The sequence below is a fragment of the Bombus bifarius genome, unplaced genomic scaffold (assembly GCF_011952205.1).
Source record: "Bombus bifarius isolate JDL3187 unplaced genomic scaffold, Bbif_JDL3187 scf7180000008203, whole genome shotgun sequence".
NCBI lineage: Eukaryota > Metazoa > Arthropoda > Insecta > Hymenoptera > Apidae > Bombus > Bombus bifarius.
This window is the reverse complement of record NW_022884507.1, coordinates 1,648,311-1,665,302: the sequence shown is the minus strand read 5'-3', so window position 1 is coordinate 1,665,302 and position 16,992 is coordinate 1,648,311. Positions and strand designations below refer to the sequence as shown.

Below are 16,992 nucleotides of genomic sequence, written 5' to 3'. Positions count from 1 at the left end.
GATCGAGTTCTCATTCACTTTTACCACAAATTTTCTGTGTTTTTTTATGATTCACTAAGTATTATATAGTGGAAGGATATCATAGGGTTCTAAGGGATAATATTTTATCAAAAGTATGTCGTTCAAAAGAATGTGTACCATCAAAAGTTCTTGTTTTAATCGTATTTTGTATCTCGAAATTAGATATATGTATGTGTCATTATAAACTCATAATATATCTATAATTCTATATGCTTGTTTTTCACAATATATATAGGGTGGTTGGTAACTGGTGGTACAAGCGAAAGGGGGGTGATTCTACGCGAAAAAAGAAGTCGAAAATATAGAATAAAAATTTTTCGTTTAAGGCTTTGTTTTCGAGAAAACCGACTTTGAATTTTCGCTCGTACGCGTGCACTTTATCGCGTCTCGTTATAACGGATCTCACTGTAGATCGTCGTCTCGATGGAAAAATTAAAAAAAAAAATTTTTATTCTATATTTTCGACTTCTTTTTTCGTGTAGAATCACCCCCTTTCCGCTTGTACCATCAGTTACCAATTACCCTGTATATATTACGCGCCTTAAAAATGCGAAACAAGAAATAAATGTACACCTGCTTACAGGTTAAATGTATAACATCGAAACAAATTAAAAAATCTCATAATACGAATAAAAGAAAAGAAGAAAGAAATTTTCAACGAAGTAACTTTTGTACTATTATATGTTCGAGGAGAACGATTCAAAATTCCAATCCAATTTATTTGTTGATAATGACGAAATATGTCTTCAAATTAATAAACAAAATGCTCCTTTTTAGACTATCTCCGATGACGTGATGGGCCAAAGTTGTCCTTAATTCCCAATGCTAAGATCGATAGAACTACAAATTATACATACATATATAAAAGACTCAGTAAACAATAGATAATTGAAGAAATAGACAAAAGAAAGAATAGACAATTTATGTTTCTATTTAATATTCATTGAATGATTTTGAAGACGTATCAGTGCCATCCAAGTTCTATATCTTCAATCTTTATATTTAGTTCTTCGAACGAAGTATCAATACCAGGTTCGTCGAAACCACCGTTTAGCTCAATTTTCTGCTAAAAATAAGACATAAAATATAACAAATATAACCAAGCGTGCTATTATTAAATTCTAGGAATAAATCAAGTTGAAAAAAATAAAGGAAGAAAATAAAAAACAACGAACCTGTAATGCTGCAATTTGTGAAGGATCACCGACCAATAAAATCTGCGTTTCGTTATCATTTAAATCATCGGTCGCTTTGGAAATCTGTATTTGTCCATCTTTTTCTGTGATCTTCGGTTATACCCGAAAATGTAAAAAGAAAAATTTGAAAATTTTTCTCCAAACGTATTCAAAATACAATATATCTTCTAAATTACCTTTAACGACGAATTACCGTTATCTCGCATAATGCTTCCTTTTCGTCTATCTTTGCTTCGACTAAAAGACTCTTGTACAGATTCTTGGCAAAGAACATCGACATTATCATCATTATCGACTAATGAATGAGCAGTTCTTTTGTGCATCACAAGAGTACTACTTTGTCTGTACCTCCTCAAGCAAATTTTACATTCGAACGGACGTTGTTGCGTATGAACCTGAAAAATAGAGAAATATGTTGAATGTGAAGTAATCACGTTATACAAAGAGTGAAGAAATTACTAACGAGATGATGCTTGTAAAGACTAGAATACTCTGTGAATCTCCTTCCACAGTTTTCTATAGAGCATACGTAAGGTTTTTCACCCGAATGAATTCGTATATGATTCTTATAATTTGTTGCACTAGCAAACGCCTTGCCACATTTAGGTTGTGTACATTTGTATGGACGTTCCCCGGTGTGCGTTCTGACATGAACCTAGTACACATGCAGTACACAGAATTTGTTCCATCAATCGCAAACCTGAAACGCTGTATTGCCAAATTTTTACCTTCCTAATATTACTCGTAGTAAAGGAACGACCGCATCCATTGAACGGACATAAGAAGGGCCGTTCTCCAGTATGGGTCCGTACGTGTTTTAGCAAATCTCCGGATGTTTTAAAACTTTTATCGCACGTTTCGTTTGGACATTTGTAAGGTTTCTCTCCCGTGTGCGTACGCAAATGCGCTTTTAAACTGTATCCTGTCGAGAAGCTCTTCTTACATTTTGGATGTGTGCATCTGTATGGTCGTTGACCAGTGTGAGATCGTTCGTGAACCTGGTTTAACGATACTGCTTCATATAATATGATAATAATGCTTCATCGTTTTTAACTAACTGTAATTAAATCTTTGAGAATCAAACAAATTCATTCACTCGGACGTTGGTATTATTTAAATTTACGAATATGGTAGAGCATATGATAGATTAATGAAACGCGCTCCAAACTTACAAGGAAAGATTCCTAACTCGCAAATTTAAAAAATTATGAAACTTTGAGGATATATAGAGGATATACGGGGTGAGTCACCAAAAACGAGCCACCTAAATAGCTCTTTCATTTTTTTTTGATACAAAGAAATGTTTGAAACAAGAGTTGTTTAGTTCCGAGAGAGTTACGTGATAGAAAAAATTTTTTCCCAGATGGTCGTATTTACGAGTTTTGAAGATCACCTCCATTTTTTTTAAATAGAACCACGTATTTTTAATCATATACGATTGTAGCCCTTCTCAAGATAAATTCAAATATCACAATCATTTAGGGTCAATCGAGATAACGGACGTAGTGAATAAAGGAGAAAAATTCATAGTAAGTTCTTCTGAAAAAGTGTATTCTTGGTTTTATTAACAAAAACAAGATCTTTCCAGATATCCATGGTGTACAATGTATGTAGTCCGTTCAACGACAAAAGTCAGTAGACATAAACAAAACACTCACGTACTAAATACATGATAGAGACAAGGAGCTCCAGCTATTGAACAATCGTCGATTGTTAAGAATTTTAAAAAATCTCGATGTTTCGAGAGATCCTTCTTGTGTTCAAAAATACATGATTCCATTTAAAAAAATGAAGGTGACCTTCAAAATTTGTAAACATATTTACTCGAAACGGCTTTCGTTTCGCACATTTCTCTATATCTCAAAAATTAAAAAAGTTATTTAGGTGGTTCATTTTTGTTGACTCACTTTGTATAAGTACATAATACGCAATTTTTCTTTGTTACCTAAATTCATTCTAAGGAGATAAAATTGACCCTTGAAAATTCGGTTATTTCCCGACTTTGCATTTTAACTCGCAAAATGTGAGAAATAGAAAAAATGTTTTCAGGCAGAAGTTACTTCTTTATTTAGGACTATCATTATGTAAAAAATATATATATTGAATTATAACACATAATTACGAAAGAGCCGGATTTTCAAGAGCCAATTTCACCCCCTTAAAGTGAATTTGGACAGTAAAAAAATATTGCATAATACATACCTAACATATAAATATCGCCAAAATATCGCCTAAATATCCTCTAAATATCGCCAAAGATCCATAATTTTTTGAGGGGTGGGGATCTTCCTTTGTTAGTAAACTTTTCTGATAACGGCTTTCATATGTGGCATACAATAATGGTTGAATCAAGAACATGATTCTGACAGAATTGATATTGCAATTCATTCACATTGTCTTTGTGAAGAAACCTGAACCAACTTGTAATTTGCAATAATGTTGGAAAGAATCTTTACCTTAAGATGATGAGGTGTACTGTAAACCTTTGAACAGCCCTCCCTTGGACAAGGATGTCTTATTCTTGATGTAGATAGCTTATTTAATAAAATCTTGGAATCCTTTTTCTTCAATTTCCCATCTTCAATTTCCCATAAATCTTTGCTAATATCAAGATGACCAGCTACCATATAAGCATTACCATCGATAAACTCTACATGAGGATAGTTTTCAACATTTTCTATGGTAGAGTCACGAGCTTGAACTAATGTTGCTGGCTCTAATTCCAGTTGAAGTGGTTTACCTTCTGCAAACTCTGTTATATCTCGGAGCAATATGGTATCTCCACTCTCCAATTCTAATGTTGTTTGCCTTTTTAAATTCATATCTATAAAACACACAAATCTGTAATGTTATAACAGATCTAGAAATATAATGGAATACAAATTACAGTGATCGATTAACTCTATCAATATTTAAATATTATTCTTTGTACACGCATTAAATCTTGAAATCATGAACAGATAAGTAAAATGGTGGCATCTATTTTGCTATTAATAGAAGCAACATTTTATGTATATTCCTCTTGTGTGTTGATTAGTTTCTAACCATCATCGTTGAAATTATTGGTAACAAATGCTTGCGTTCCATCAGGCAACGTTACTGCTGTCAAGGTTGTACCACCACTCAATAGGTGTTCATCTAGTGTTAATTCTTCTGTTTGATCATTCCCAGAATTATTTTCATTAATTAAAACTGAAAGACACTCCAGTATATCCATACGATTGTTCTGCAGAATAAAATGACTAGTAAGAGGTATTTTTGATATAACATGAATGCTTCAGTGAATGAATACTGAATAAGGTGTTTCTACCTGTGTCTCGTCCGGCATAGTTTCGACATCTCGAGTCATGAAACGATTTGAAAGTTCTGCGCCTTCTGTTGACATATTTCTCTACAAATCCAGAGCTGCGAACAAAGAACGTTTCGCGATGATCGTCGATGATCCACATCATTATTTTGTGTCTTAGTTTCATGTCCGCAGGTAAGCATCTGTCTTAAAACAGGGATCATCAGCATCAACTCGTTTGCGATGCATTGAAAATTCTATTATAGTGTCTATTGTACCAAATTATTTTTTTACCCACAAACACTGAATATTTTGAAATATGAATATTTAGAACAGTACTCATGTAATCAAGAGGATACACCAATTGATTAACTATTAAATACAACATGTATTCGCATAACGATTATAACGATAACATAAGACTCGCGGCGTACCACTACATCTCGCAAGTAATATTTTCTATATGTACCTATAATTATGCATTAGGAACGACGGTATCTAGAAGTAATACTGATTATTGCATTGGTAATTACGAAAAAATTGAACCGATGAGTCGCAATAGTTATAATTATCGTGAAGCGAAAGACGTATATACGAAAAATTCGCCATTTGTTGATTGAAATATGCCTCAACTATAAATCAAAATTGAAAGTATTTAAGTCGAATAAAATTCGAATGTCTTTTGTTTCTCTCTCCGATTTTCTTTGTCTTTTTTCATCATATAGCGAATTCAACTTTCGATGTTTCGCGCAGCCTCGTAATTTAGTACCAAAGAATCTTGGGAAATATTACCCATAAACTCGTACACCCGCGAAACCTCATGACGGAGAATACACATATATCAAATAACATGAAAATAATCAATTCAATAAATTTTAATGCCGTAAAAATGCTTAAAAATTTTACGCACCACTAGATAAGCAGTTTCAATGATGATTTTTATTCGAAGCTACATCGTGAAGCGAAAAGACATAATCGATAACCTTCTCCAAATTGTAGTCTTGTATGTTCCTATAGTTTTAGTATAGTTACGTACTTCCCGCTTGACTTCCAGTTCTTATATTTGGTTTGTTCATCACAATCTTGGTATCTTTCATCAACATATTATTCTGAAAAATAATACTATATAGATGGTGAATGTATCTCTTTAAACGCACGACAACTCATTTTTGAACACAGCCGTATATACAGGACTCATGGTGGGGGGTAGACCATTGATACTGATATGTATACTCATATTATACTCTATACTTTATACTATAGTCGATTCAAGGCACTAAACTTTAAAGTACAAACTAAATTACTAAACTACCCACCTACGTAATTTAGATTTGAGTGGTTGAACGAGGCTAATCAGATAGTACCTATAAACAAAATGGTCATTTAATATTCACGTGATCGATGCTGCGGCTGCCAGTTATTGGCTGCCTAGTGTCGATGCCCGGGGATAAATTTGTAGTAGATTTTTGCCGAGGATCCTTATCCAGGTGAATTAACATTTTTTCAGGAACAAACTGTGAGCAGGCCCTGTTCTGTTCTGTCGAACACGTGCATTTGTTTACATCTATGGACTCGTCGCGTTAGACCACAGAGATATGTATAAAGATGGAGTATTCAAACGAATCATGTGTTACCGCTTAATCGTAAGTGGACGCGATATGGAAATAGAAAGAGAATATTGCATAGAGACTCCTGTTCTTGTCTAATCAGGCATGCATGCTGACGCTACTCATTGGTCGGTGCTACACTTATAGTAGACACACTCGGTTGTTACTAGTTGACAATCGTTGCAGTCGCAACAGTCAAATTTTATTTACATTTATGCCTCGTCTCGTTGATCAGACTACAGATATTTATTGTATGTATGTATATGCGTTATTAGACAAGGGCATATGAATATCGCTTTTTCAGCTCACTCACGCACTCTATCTTTATATCTCGATGTGTTAGACCGACTATAGTATACTTATAAGTGGGGTAAAGCACGGCCATATAAACAGATCTCAGTACAGTCATTCGAAAATTGAGTCGTGAAAAATCTACATGGAAGACAACAAAGTTTTTGTTCTGCAAAACAGATAAGGATGAGTAAAATGTCTCTATCTTTGTCTGAAAAACGATCATATAAACAGGTCTTGACACTCATATACTGAAGCCATAGAGGAAATCCTCTCTGTTGAGGCCTAGGGAAAATCGTCCGAAAACTGAAGCGTAACTAGTGAAAAATCAACATGGAAAGGAGGTTACCGTTCAGACAGACACAGAGACACTTTTCTTATCTCTGTCTCTCTCGCAAGAACATGGACTTTATTAATCTCCCATGTTGATTTTTCACGACTAGACTATGATTCAATTTTCGGATGGTTTTCTTAGCGAGTGTCGAAACCCGATTAGATGATCGTGTATATGACCGTGCTTTTGACACTCATAGTAGTTTTTGAACCACTAATTCTCTCTCTTTTTCTCTCTCCCTCTCTCTCCCCCTCTTTATACATGTTGCTGATCTAATCTTACTCTCTATTGGTCAATTCTATCGTAACTATATGAATGTTAGGAAAACGAATAAATAAACGTAGCCTATTTTTTACTGTTTACAAAAATATTTTAACAATTTTACGAATTTATTCCGTGCATTCGTTAAATATATGAATATGCAGTATCTATGAGAATCAAATATATTATAGACACGCGTAAATGCATGCAAGTGCGTCACGCATCATGAGTATGCATATACTTACATAAGTATAGGTGGCACGTATGCGTTATTCCAAGGTATATGGTGTATATGTATCTGTCTATACTGATTTTCATATATCGTCAATATTAACCCATATTACTAATACTAATAGCAAACGGATCAAAATAGATCAAAATTGAAGGTTGTAACTGAAAGATTTTGTTTATCTTTGCTTATCAGTTATTGTTAATAATTAATAAAATATTAAAAATTTTTTGTGATCCGTTTTGATCCAGGCTTAGGAATAAAAGGAAATTTTATTAAGAAGTATTTATGTCAAATAGTGAAATAATAGTTGCTTGATACGGATTTAGTTCATATGATCTTAATTTTCTCGTTGGAAAATCTAATTATATTTGTTTTAATGCGAAACTACAACACGTTGACAGAGTCGATAGAGCAGTAATTCGTTGATTTGTATCAAGGTACAACGATATACTTAGATGTATACTCATGTTCGCCAAACGTATAATCAACGAGGCTCGTGGGGGCTTAGTTGTTGGTAATCGATGCTGGTTTCAATTAATTCAGCATCCAATGTATCTTTTGAGTGAAATAATTATATTGCAAAAAGGTAACTAACAAATATCTTTTCTTCTTTCTTTTTATAGAATTACATATTTCTTGTACACTGTTTGATATAAGGATTAATTATTGTAATATTTAATTGATTAATGAATACAGGCTTAGAATGCAACAGGACCAGTCAATAGACTTTTCACTTTGGACGACAAGACCATTTTTAAAATCTAAAGATAAAAGCGATTTTGGCGGGACACTTAAAATGTTTGCATCAAAAAAACAAATGTCAAACAGCACCTTTTACGCGGAGTTGGAGCCTGATGAAGTAATGGATACAAAAAGTGATCTAAATGAATCGAAGAAATGCCAGGATGAAGATTCCAGTCATTCCAACATGATAGCACAAGATAAGAAACAGGAAGATTACGATGGACATTCATTCCATAAAATTGCTTCCTTCAGAGGTTTCCCACGTTTTCGTTCATTTGTAATGTCAGCTGGAAGTTCAATGGAACATATTGACATTGAAGAGAGCGAAGAGAATTCAATGCAGGTACCGTTTGTACGAGTATCGCACAGTATGTTAGAATACAGGAATAGTAGGTAAGTTAATAGAGTTAGTTAACTAGGGCCAACTATAATTCATTGCGAAAAATTGAGGAAAAGTATCTTATAAGACATTTAATGTGCAGATATATAACCACAGATAGAAATTCCCGTCGATATGCAGTGGAATCGTATACGATAAGCGAGTCTGAGAGCGAAGAAGAATCCGAAAGAACAAAATCATTAGACACAAATTCCGCGATAATCGTGGATCATACTGATGACTCGGTTCCCAAATTAAAGTCGGTTGATAACACAGCTTGTATAGATTCTAAAAGGAAAAATGCACGTCGAGTTGCAGAAGAATTGTTAGCTACTGAAAAGAATTATGTTAACATTTTACGATTGATCGATCAAGTATTCCAGTTCAAAATCGATCAAGAGAATAGAGCACATCCTATGTTTCCTCCAGAGACTGTTCAACATATGTTCTCTAATATCAAATCGATTTATAAGTTTCACAACGATTTTCTGTTACCCCAACTTCAAGAGAGGATGCAAAATTGGGAATCGGATCGTAGAATCGGAGATATAATGAAGAATTTTGCACCTTTTCTTAAGATGTACACAGAATATGTAAAAAACTTTGATTATGCCATGAACTTGATACAGACTCTTCAAATTAAAGTCGCTAGATTTGCTGCGATTATCAACGAGATTCAAAAATTGGACGAGTGTGCCAAGTTATCGTTGCCACATCATATGTTAAGCCCTATACAAAGATTACCAAGATACGAGCTTCTTCTGAAAGATTATTTGAGAAACCTCACAGAAGAAAATGCTGATTACAAGGATACTAAAAGTAAGGATCTTTCGAGTTCCATTCGATTCGATGAGTTACTTCCGCATAAAGTAATGCGCATCTAGCAAGGACTGGCTTCTATTTAAACGTCTATTGAACGGGGCACGTTTAAATAGACGTCTGTAGATGGCGACGATAATAATCGTAGAATCAAACGAACAGACATGGCTTTCTTTCTCGTAGAGGCGTTGGAATTAGTATCTACTGCTGCTAATCACACGAATGATGCAATGAAGAAGATTGACAAGTTTAAAAAGCTTCTTGAAATACAAGAGAGTATATACGATACGACAGATCTAGTTAGTGCTACGCGGGAGCTTGTAAAAGAGGGTCGTATTGTTAAAATTTCAGCAAGAAGCGGTGATCATCAAGAAAGACATTTGTTTCTGGTATGTATATGCATACCTTAAATATACAATCTGGATGTATGGTCGCTGGTGCATAAATTTGTTGACTGATGCATATAATAAATACTTATTCAATCGATACCGTATATTAGACTTTAGTGATGGAAATGTTCTTTGTTTGTTCTGCCTTTCAGTTTACTGATTTATTATTACTTTGTTCGATAAGATTAATACCCGGGCCATTGTATCGATTAAGAGCTAAATTCCTGATCGAAAATTTGCAAGTGATCGAAGGAGACAACCTAGAAACAGCAAACACATTTTACATAAGAGATGAAGACAAAAGCGTTGAATTATATACGCATGTGGCTGAAGAAAAGGCAGCTTGGCTCGAAGCGTTATTCGACACTATGCAAGAAATGATGAAAAGAAAAGCGAGTCTAAAAACTGGCGATGTGAAGACTCTTGTCGTGAAGACTGATGATGTATCTAGATGTATGATATGTGAAGTCATATTTTCCGTGATGAAACGAAAACATAATTGCAGAGCTTGCGGAATAGTGAGTACCACCTTTCGCCGATGGTATTTCGCAACCATCGGCCTGTGAACAATCGGAATGGAAAACATATTATCAGTTATTAGTTAACATCCATTCACATTTTCCATAATATTTTTCCTATAATATTCCTTTCCTATAATATCCTTTCCTATAATATTTTACAATATTTTACTTGTTATTTGTAGGTTGTTTGCAGTAAATGTTCAAATCAAAAGTTATTATTCGAGGATAACAAGAACATGAGAGTTTGCCGCCTTTGTTATACCGCTTTAACGCAACCGCTTGTTAAATCACCTTCCTCGACATCTACGTCCGGCCCAGTACCCAGTTTATTACAAGTTTCAGCAAGCGCATCGTCCGTTATATCTGGATATCTTATGTTAAAAACACAACCAAGTAAATCTTGGACACGACGATGGTTTGCATTACATGCAGATTTTGTTTTATACACTTTTAAGTCTGAATCTGAAAATATGGCTCTGACCGCAACTCCTATGCCTGGTTTCATTGTTACGGAAGGTATTAAATTGTCTGACGAGGATCCTTTAAGTCACAAGGACAGACCCAAAGCTCTTAAAATGCATCATTCTAGGAAAAGTTACTATTTACAAGCGTTGTCAAATGAAGATAAACAGAAGTAAGTTTTATCATGTATACTTTGATATTCGTATAATATGTACATATACATACATGTATGTATACATATGTAATTACATACAACACCAGCGAATTCGATCATCTATAAGAACGGCTATAAACAGGCCAACTAAATCGGTCGACTACGGTAGAGCTGGTCGAATAATCAACTAAGGCTATAGTCTGTTCAACAAGACGGGGCAATAAACACAAACAGAATGTGATTACTGCGGTTACGGTTACTAGCTGTTTATAGTCGTCCAAATTTTTGCATTCAGAGAAAGCGACAGACTAAAATTTCTCGTCAATTTACCAACATTCGATCCGTCTATAATCGATCTAAGATTCGTCAAATTTCATTTCAGATGGTTCCATGCTTTACAATTGGCTACTAAAGCAGAATTACCTTCATTAGCAACAACGGAAAATGAAGACGCACAAAAAGATCAATTAATTGTCCATACGCGATAAATAATTTTTTCGATCTTATCTATGATATCCAAGTTAATCTTTTACTGCCATTAACGTATAAGATCGCAGAGTGATAAAATAATCGTTAGTAGATAATTAACACATGAAAGTGGCGTTAACTTATGTTATATAATATACAGATACATGCATAAACAGATTGTTATTGGTATACTGTATGTCGACTTAACGGCGACTACATTGCCAAAACGCTTGTTGTACAATATTTTGTACCATTTTGTTATATATTTAAAAATATATAAGTATATATTTACATAATTGTTTAAGATATTGTATGTATGATACATAATTTTTATCCCAATTATGGAAAACACCAATGGTGTCTTCATTAAATTCTGCAGCAAAAGAATTAATTGTCTTCTAGTGTATTTTGTATATTTCCAGGCCATAATATGAAGTTACTTAATGTTTGAAGTATTATAATTGTATTGCGGTGGAAAGCCGGTACTAAATCAGATAGATATTATTGTACACTCTATTTTATTGAACTGTAATTGTTTTGCTGTATTTTGATATTTGTTTAATATCATTTATCATTAACATACCACATGTTACTACGAAGGTGCTACAAATTACAAATAAACATTTCATAAAATCGCGGGAGGCCATAGTTACTAGATTATTTCTACATTATATCGAGATAAGAGGCTTGGTAGGGCACTGTTGTCGGATTTACCGTCTGTCACCACGGCTTGTATCTAAAGTAGGCTGTGGCTGTGACAATGATCTTAAATTTAAATTTAATGTATTACTTGTATTGTGTTAGTGGACTTTATGTTAAAAATCGTAGAAGTTATAAAGTAACTTCGAATTTAGATGCTTGGCGGTACTGAGAGATGACTGATCAAAAAACTTAATGAATATAGAGATATATGTGAAATGCCAATGCAAAGAGCTGTCAAAATTTAAGAAATGACAGTGTTTTATAACGGACGTACGTCTAGTTAAAAAAAATAATTATTGTCAAAGATAGAATTAAGAAGATCAAAATTTTATGCAAAGATATTATATTCCATATTATTTATTATTATCTACTTTAGCATTAAATATATGTAGACATAAGAATATAACCTCAAAGCACATTACAAATGTGAATGTTAATTAAATCTTGTCATGTAATATATTCTATCATTAGGTCATTTTATTTTTTCATGATATTATTTGTGCAGTATTATGAAGATATACAATGGAGGTTTCAGAGACAAAAAACCTTGTTAGAGATTTGGACTTAACTCTACAACCTCGCATTTTTCCACGATATAAATCTTGGCTTCCTCTTGCTACACAGCAGGTAATTATTCACATAAAATGATTATTCCATTTTCAGTTTTATAAAATTTTATACGTTATAAATTTATGACTGTATTTATGAAAGTATGTGTGTATGATCATATATCTTATTTTTAATACAAACAAGTTATCAATTACAATGATGATATGTTTAATTTTGTATGTAATCATTTATTTAATTTAATTCTTTTGAAATAAGATTTTTAATTATGATAATAGTTATTTATGTTTTAACATTATATCTGCTTATACAATAAGATTAACGTATGCCAATTTATTTCACGAAACATATAATTTTCAGTTAAGACTTAGGAATCTTATACAAATAATAGGATGCAATCTGAAAACAGATATAAATAATGAAGTTTGCTGGTTTTATTATACCTTACATAGAACAAGTATGTCCTCTCCTATATATACAAGCGAGGCAATTGATAATACAAATCCAAGATGGTCAAGTTTAGAAGTACCAACTATATATGCCACCAGCTATTCTACTGCCAGTGGTGAGCTTTATAATCTGTTAGTACCTCAAAAGTAATCATGCACTTATAGGTGAAAAAAATTGATGTTTTGGGATCTAATATATTTATAACTACAATATGCAATTCTAATTAAATTTGTAATATATTTTCTCTTCTTCTTTATTTTTTGCAATAGAAGTCATTGTAAGATTGTGGAAAAGGATAATCATCAATAATGCAACTACTGATCTAACCATATTTACATGGGGCATATCTTTTACTGGTTTGGCATATATCGGCCCAAAACTACCAAATAATTTAGAAACCATATTGAAAGAAAATTCTTTAATTTTTCAATTTCATGGTGGCTTTTTCACTCCAGTATATTGTTTCATTGAAACTCCTGAATTAAAAAGGTATCTACATATAAAGGTCAATGCATCTGAAATAAGAGATAGTTATACAGTGAGTAAGCTTACCAGCTTAAGAAATAAAATGCAAGCATTAAAACAGCAAACGGAATCGGTACAAACACTTCGGATACAAATTGCTTCTGGAGATAACTTTCACCCATCAAAGTATCCACAATCTTCATTAAACAGATTGTTTCAACCTCGTAAAGTGAGCAGGGAGAAGAAGGCAGAGATATTAAAAATACGTAAGGAATTAGAGGTAGCAAAATTTAGAACAAAATTGTTAGAACAAGAAAGAGCAAGAAAAATGGGAGAACTAAGAGTGTTAAATCAGATGCATTCTAATATTATGGAAGAAAATCAAGACTATGGTATCAGCTTTTAAGTGATATTCTTATAATATATGAAATCTCTCAGCTGAATGGTATCGCCAAAATATCTGCCTTATTTATCATTACATGAACAAATTTCTGAAGACAAAGTGATATTATTTAAAGGTGCATATATAATTCCTCAAATTTAGCTTCTTTTTATGAGATTTTAAGATCATTTAATTAGTATTTTGTTAAATAGAACTCTAAATTTTTTTTCACCAGTGGATGTGATTCTTCGTTCTCTATACAAAAGTATTAAGATACTTATGTCAGAAAATGCATAACTTAAAAGATCTCTTAGTTTCAATTTCATCAAATGTAATGTATGAAAGACAAGAAAAATATTGACACAAGAGTATCACTTTGTGTCTCTTCTTGTCTTTCATATGCCAAGTTTTACAAAGTTAAGGTTAAAATATCTTTTAAACTAAACATTTTCAGACCCAAGTACCTTAATACTTTTGTATAGAGAATAAACAAATGCATCAATTGATGGATAAAAAAGTATAGAGTTCCATTTAAAATTATACAAATGACCTTGAAATCTTATAAAAAATAATCTTGAGAGAAAGTTCTTTCCACCATTATATGTGCTCCTTGAAATAGTTTGTCCTAGAAGTTTTACCATAAATAAGGCAGTTATTTAGGTGATCCCATATAGCTGAGGCTATATATATGTGTATTATAATTTCAGTAAAATAATTTTAACACATTTATTGTAATCAGGTTCTGATTTAATGGAAAGGTATAGAGAATTGAATAAAGATATTGAAAGATTACATGAATGGCGACAAAATCAAATAGATACAAGAGAAACATATATTCAATTGAGTAGTCAACTTGCACATAGAAGAAGACAATTAATTTCAGAATTAAGCTTAATATATCCTATTTCTCAGGTGTGTAAGATATTTGATAGAATGTGAAGTTTTAAAAAAGAATAATATGAAGTGAATCAAAATAAATTAATGTATTTACATGCTATACAGGGAGGAAACGGAAAATTTAGAATACATGATGTTCATTTACCAGATAGCGAAGATTTAGAATTATCAAATGATACTGTAGTTGCTGTAGCATTGGGATTTGTTGCACATACTACACAAATGATCGCCAATTTTCTTAACATACCTACTAGATATCCTATTATACACTATGGATCACGTAGTAAAGTTATAGATCATATTACAGAAAATTTACCTGACAATGAAAGACAGTGAGTATTCTACTCTCTATTCATCTCTCTAATTTTTGTAATATATAATTATCGTTTTAGGTTTCCTTTATTTGCTCGAAGTAAAGATAAGCTACAATTTCGTTATGCTGTTTACTTACTAAATAAAAATATAGCTCAATTAAGATGGTACTGCGGCCTTCCAACAACAGACTTAAGGGCAACACTTCCAAATCTTGCTACTCTGATAAATATTAAACCAAATCAATCACAGTATGTTATATTTCTATTTTAATTAAATGATATAAAATATTTTTTAATTTCACAAAATTTATCTTTCCTTTTATAGTTTGGATAATTCGAAACGAACATACTCTACTTCATCTTTGGATATCGAAGTTGGAAATAGTAAACAAAGTATAACACCACCAATGCAAAAAATAATTTTTGAAAAATGCCATCGATCTTCACGATCTATGAGCCAATTAAAAAGTATAAAATCTTCTCTCGGTTCTTCTTTGGATCAAGGTTTAGATAAACCCGTGCAATCCCTTGTTTTAGGCAGTCAATCAAAACGAATTTGTAAATCGGAAGAAAGTGCCATAGACAATAAAACATTGGTACTAGTAAAAGATAGGTCAAGTAATAGTAGTAATGAAACTTTAAATAATGCTATTCTAAATAATATAACAAATGTTGAAAACAGTTCTGAAGGAAATAATGAAACTGCAATAGAAAATAACATTGAAATCATGATACCAACTTCAGTGTCAAAGTCAACTAACATTACAGATAATTTTGACAGTCCTGTAAATATAAGAGATAGAAGCTCAAATTCTATAAGTAGTTGCGAAATGGCACTTACTAGTAGTCAAAATGGGGACGATAGTTCGAACGATAACAACATAATTAAAAAAGATGAAGCTAGAGAATCTATTTCAATTATTAATGAAATCTTAATAAATATCAATGATGTAGATAATACTTTAAAAAATGGAAAGCACAGCGAAGATTATAATTTAGAAAATGAAGCTCTACAAGATCATGATAATCTTAAAATGGCAGCTAGTGATAAAAGTTCTAGTAATCATGAACATATGCCAGTTACAACAGAAACTTCAACGTATAGAAAAGAACATTTTACTAAATCGTGCTTATCTTTAGATGATATAATATCTTGTGCTTATGAAGAAACTGAAAAGAAAGAAAGAACAAGTTCTATTTGTAGCTATCCAGAAGAGTACCTTTCATCCAAATATCTTGCATCTCGAAAACGATATAATTCTGAATCGAAGTAAGTACATGTTACTATACGTATGTAACAAAGATAACAAAATATAAATATGAAAAATATCAATAACTAAATTATTTCCTTCTATATATATATATAGAAAAGATCGAATAGATTCTGTACATTCTAAAAATTTGTGCCACAAGAACACAAGTAGAGAATCAGTGGTATGTAGATTTATTTAAAAATCTCTATCAAAGTGTTATGGGTAAAGTGATGTAATTATCTTTTTATATATTTCAGGTGGAAACAGAATTGATGCAAACAGCACAGAAATCAGATTGTTATTCGTATGATGAAACAAACAAATGTGACTTTCAAGCATCAGACGAATACATAGATATTATTAGACGTAGTTCAGAAAGTGTATATGCACGCACTGAAGCTTTAGCTAATAAGAAAACCAGTTTTAAAGTTATGAAACCACGACTGTAGTATTTGCATTCTAGAATCGAACAAAGCGCTGTTGTTGTTGTAATAGTTGGTTTCCAAACGCACCAGACCCAACAAAAGTTCACTGCATGTTGTATAGAAAAGATTAGACCAATATTGACATTATCATTACTATGTGAAAATCGAGAATGTAGCGGTCTCATAAATTCTTTTCATTATGAAAGACAAAAAGAAAGCAAGCAAATTTATATTTATTCTAATTACTTATTTTGTTAAATAGAAAATGAATTAATTATATTTGTTGATTGTGTTAAAAATATCTATCATATATTTATATCGCGTTTCCTCGATTGTTAGGTATAATTAACAATTGAGGTAAGTGAAGTAACGG

The 16,992-nt window shown here is 32.3% G+C and overlaps 3 protein-coding genes across 15 annotated transcripts; 2 read left to right on the top strand and 1 right to left on the bottom strand.

Moving 5' to 3' along the window:
- Window positions 1-705: 705 nt before the first annotated feature.
- LOC117210476 (zinc finger protein 76-like) lies at window positions 706-6,006 on the bottom strand. 10 transcript variants are annotated; one of them, XM_033453536.1, is made up of 9 exons: window positions 5,868-5,883; window positions 4,528-4,710; window positions 4,263-4,443; window positions 3,674-4,041; window positions 1,946-2,215; window positions 1,681-1,872; window positions 1,394-1,612; window positions 1,197-1,307; window positions 706-1,087 (listed from the first exon to the last, which is right to left on the bottom strand). In XM_033453536.1, the coding sequence occupies exons 2-9, from the start codon at window positions 4,600-4,602 to the stop codon at window positions 986-988; spliced, it is 1,518 nt and encodes a 505-aa protein (XP_033309427.1). In that variant the 5' UTR covers window positions 4,603-4,710; window positions 5,868-5,883; the 3' UTR covers window positions 706-985. The 10 variants fall into 10 exon arrangements, with proteins under 10 accessions (XP_033309427.1, XP_033309424.1, XP_033309431.1 ...); XM_033453533.1 differs by lacking the exon at window positions 5,868-5,883 and adding an exon at window positions 5,414-5,742; XM_033453540.1 differs by lacking the exon at window positions 5,868-5,883 and adding an exon at window positions 5,414-5,742 and having other exon boundaries at window positions 4,528-4,622.
- LOC117210475 (FYVE, RhoGEF and PH domain-containing protein 4-like) lies at window positions 5,903-11,468 on the top strand. 2 transcript variants are annotated; one of them, XM_033453531.1, is made up of 8 exons: window positions 5,903-5,990; window positions 7,630-7,814; window positions 7,925-8,365; window positions 8,455-9,170; window positions 9,354-9,559; window positions 9,712-10,077; window positions 10,263-10,714; window positions 11,079-11,465. In XM_033453531.1, the coding sequence occupies exons 3-8, from the start codon at window positions 7,932-7,934 to the stop codon at window positions 11,182-11,184; spliced, it is 2,280 nt and encodes a 759-aa protein (XP_033309422.1). In that variant the 5' UTR covers window positions 5,903-5,990; window positions 7,630-7,814; window positions 7,925-7,931; the 3' UTR covers window positions 11,185-11,465. The 2 variants fall into 2 exon arrangements, with proteins under 2 accessions (XP_033309422.1, XP_033309421.1); XM_033453530.1 differs by lacking the exon at window positions 5,903-5,990 and adding an exon at window positions 7,158-7,382 and having other exon boundaries at window positions 7,477-7,814; window positions 11,079-11,468.
- Window positions 11,469-11,764: 296 nt separating this feature from the next.
- On the top strand, window positions 11,765-16,826 carry LOC117210474 (UV radiation resistance-associated gene protein). 3 transcript variants are annotated; one of them, XM_033453528.1, is made up of 10 exons: window positions 11,765-12,493; window positions 12,794-12,998; window positions 13,153-13,740; window positions 14,470-14,642; window positions 14,733-14,959; window positions 15,020-15,190; window positions 15,267-15,409; window positions 15,479-16,211; window positions 16,309-16,375; window positions 16,452-16,826. In XM_033453528.1, the coding sequence occupies exons 1-10, from the start codon at window positions 12,389-12,391 to the stop codon at window positions 16,641-16,643; spliced, it is 2,604 nt and encodes an 867-aa protein (XP_033309419.1). In that variant the 5' UTR covers window positions 11,765-12,388; the 3' UTR covers window positions 16,644-16,826. The 3 variants fall into 3 exon arrangements, with proteins under 3 accessions (XP_033309419.1, XP_033309418.1, XP_033309417.1); XM_033453527.1 differs by having other exon boundaries at window positions 11,766-12,136; window positions 12,372-12,493; window positions 15,267-16,211; XM_033453526.1 differs by having other exon boundaries at window positions 11,766-12,292; window positions 12,372-12,493; window positions 15,267-16,211.
- The last annotated feature ends 166 nt before the right edge of the window (window positions 16,827-16,992 follow it).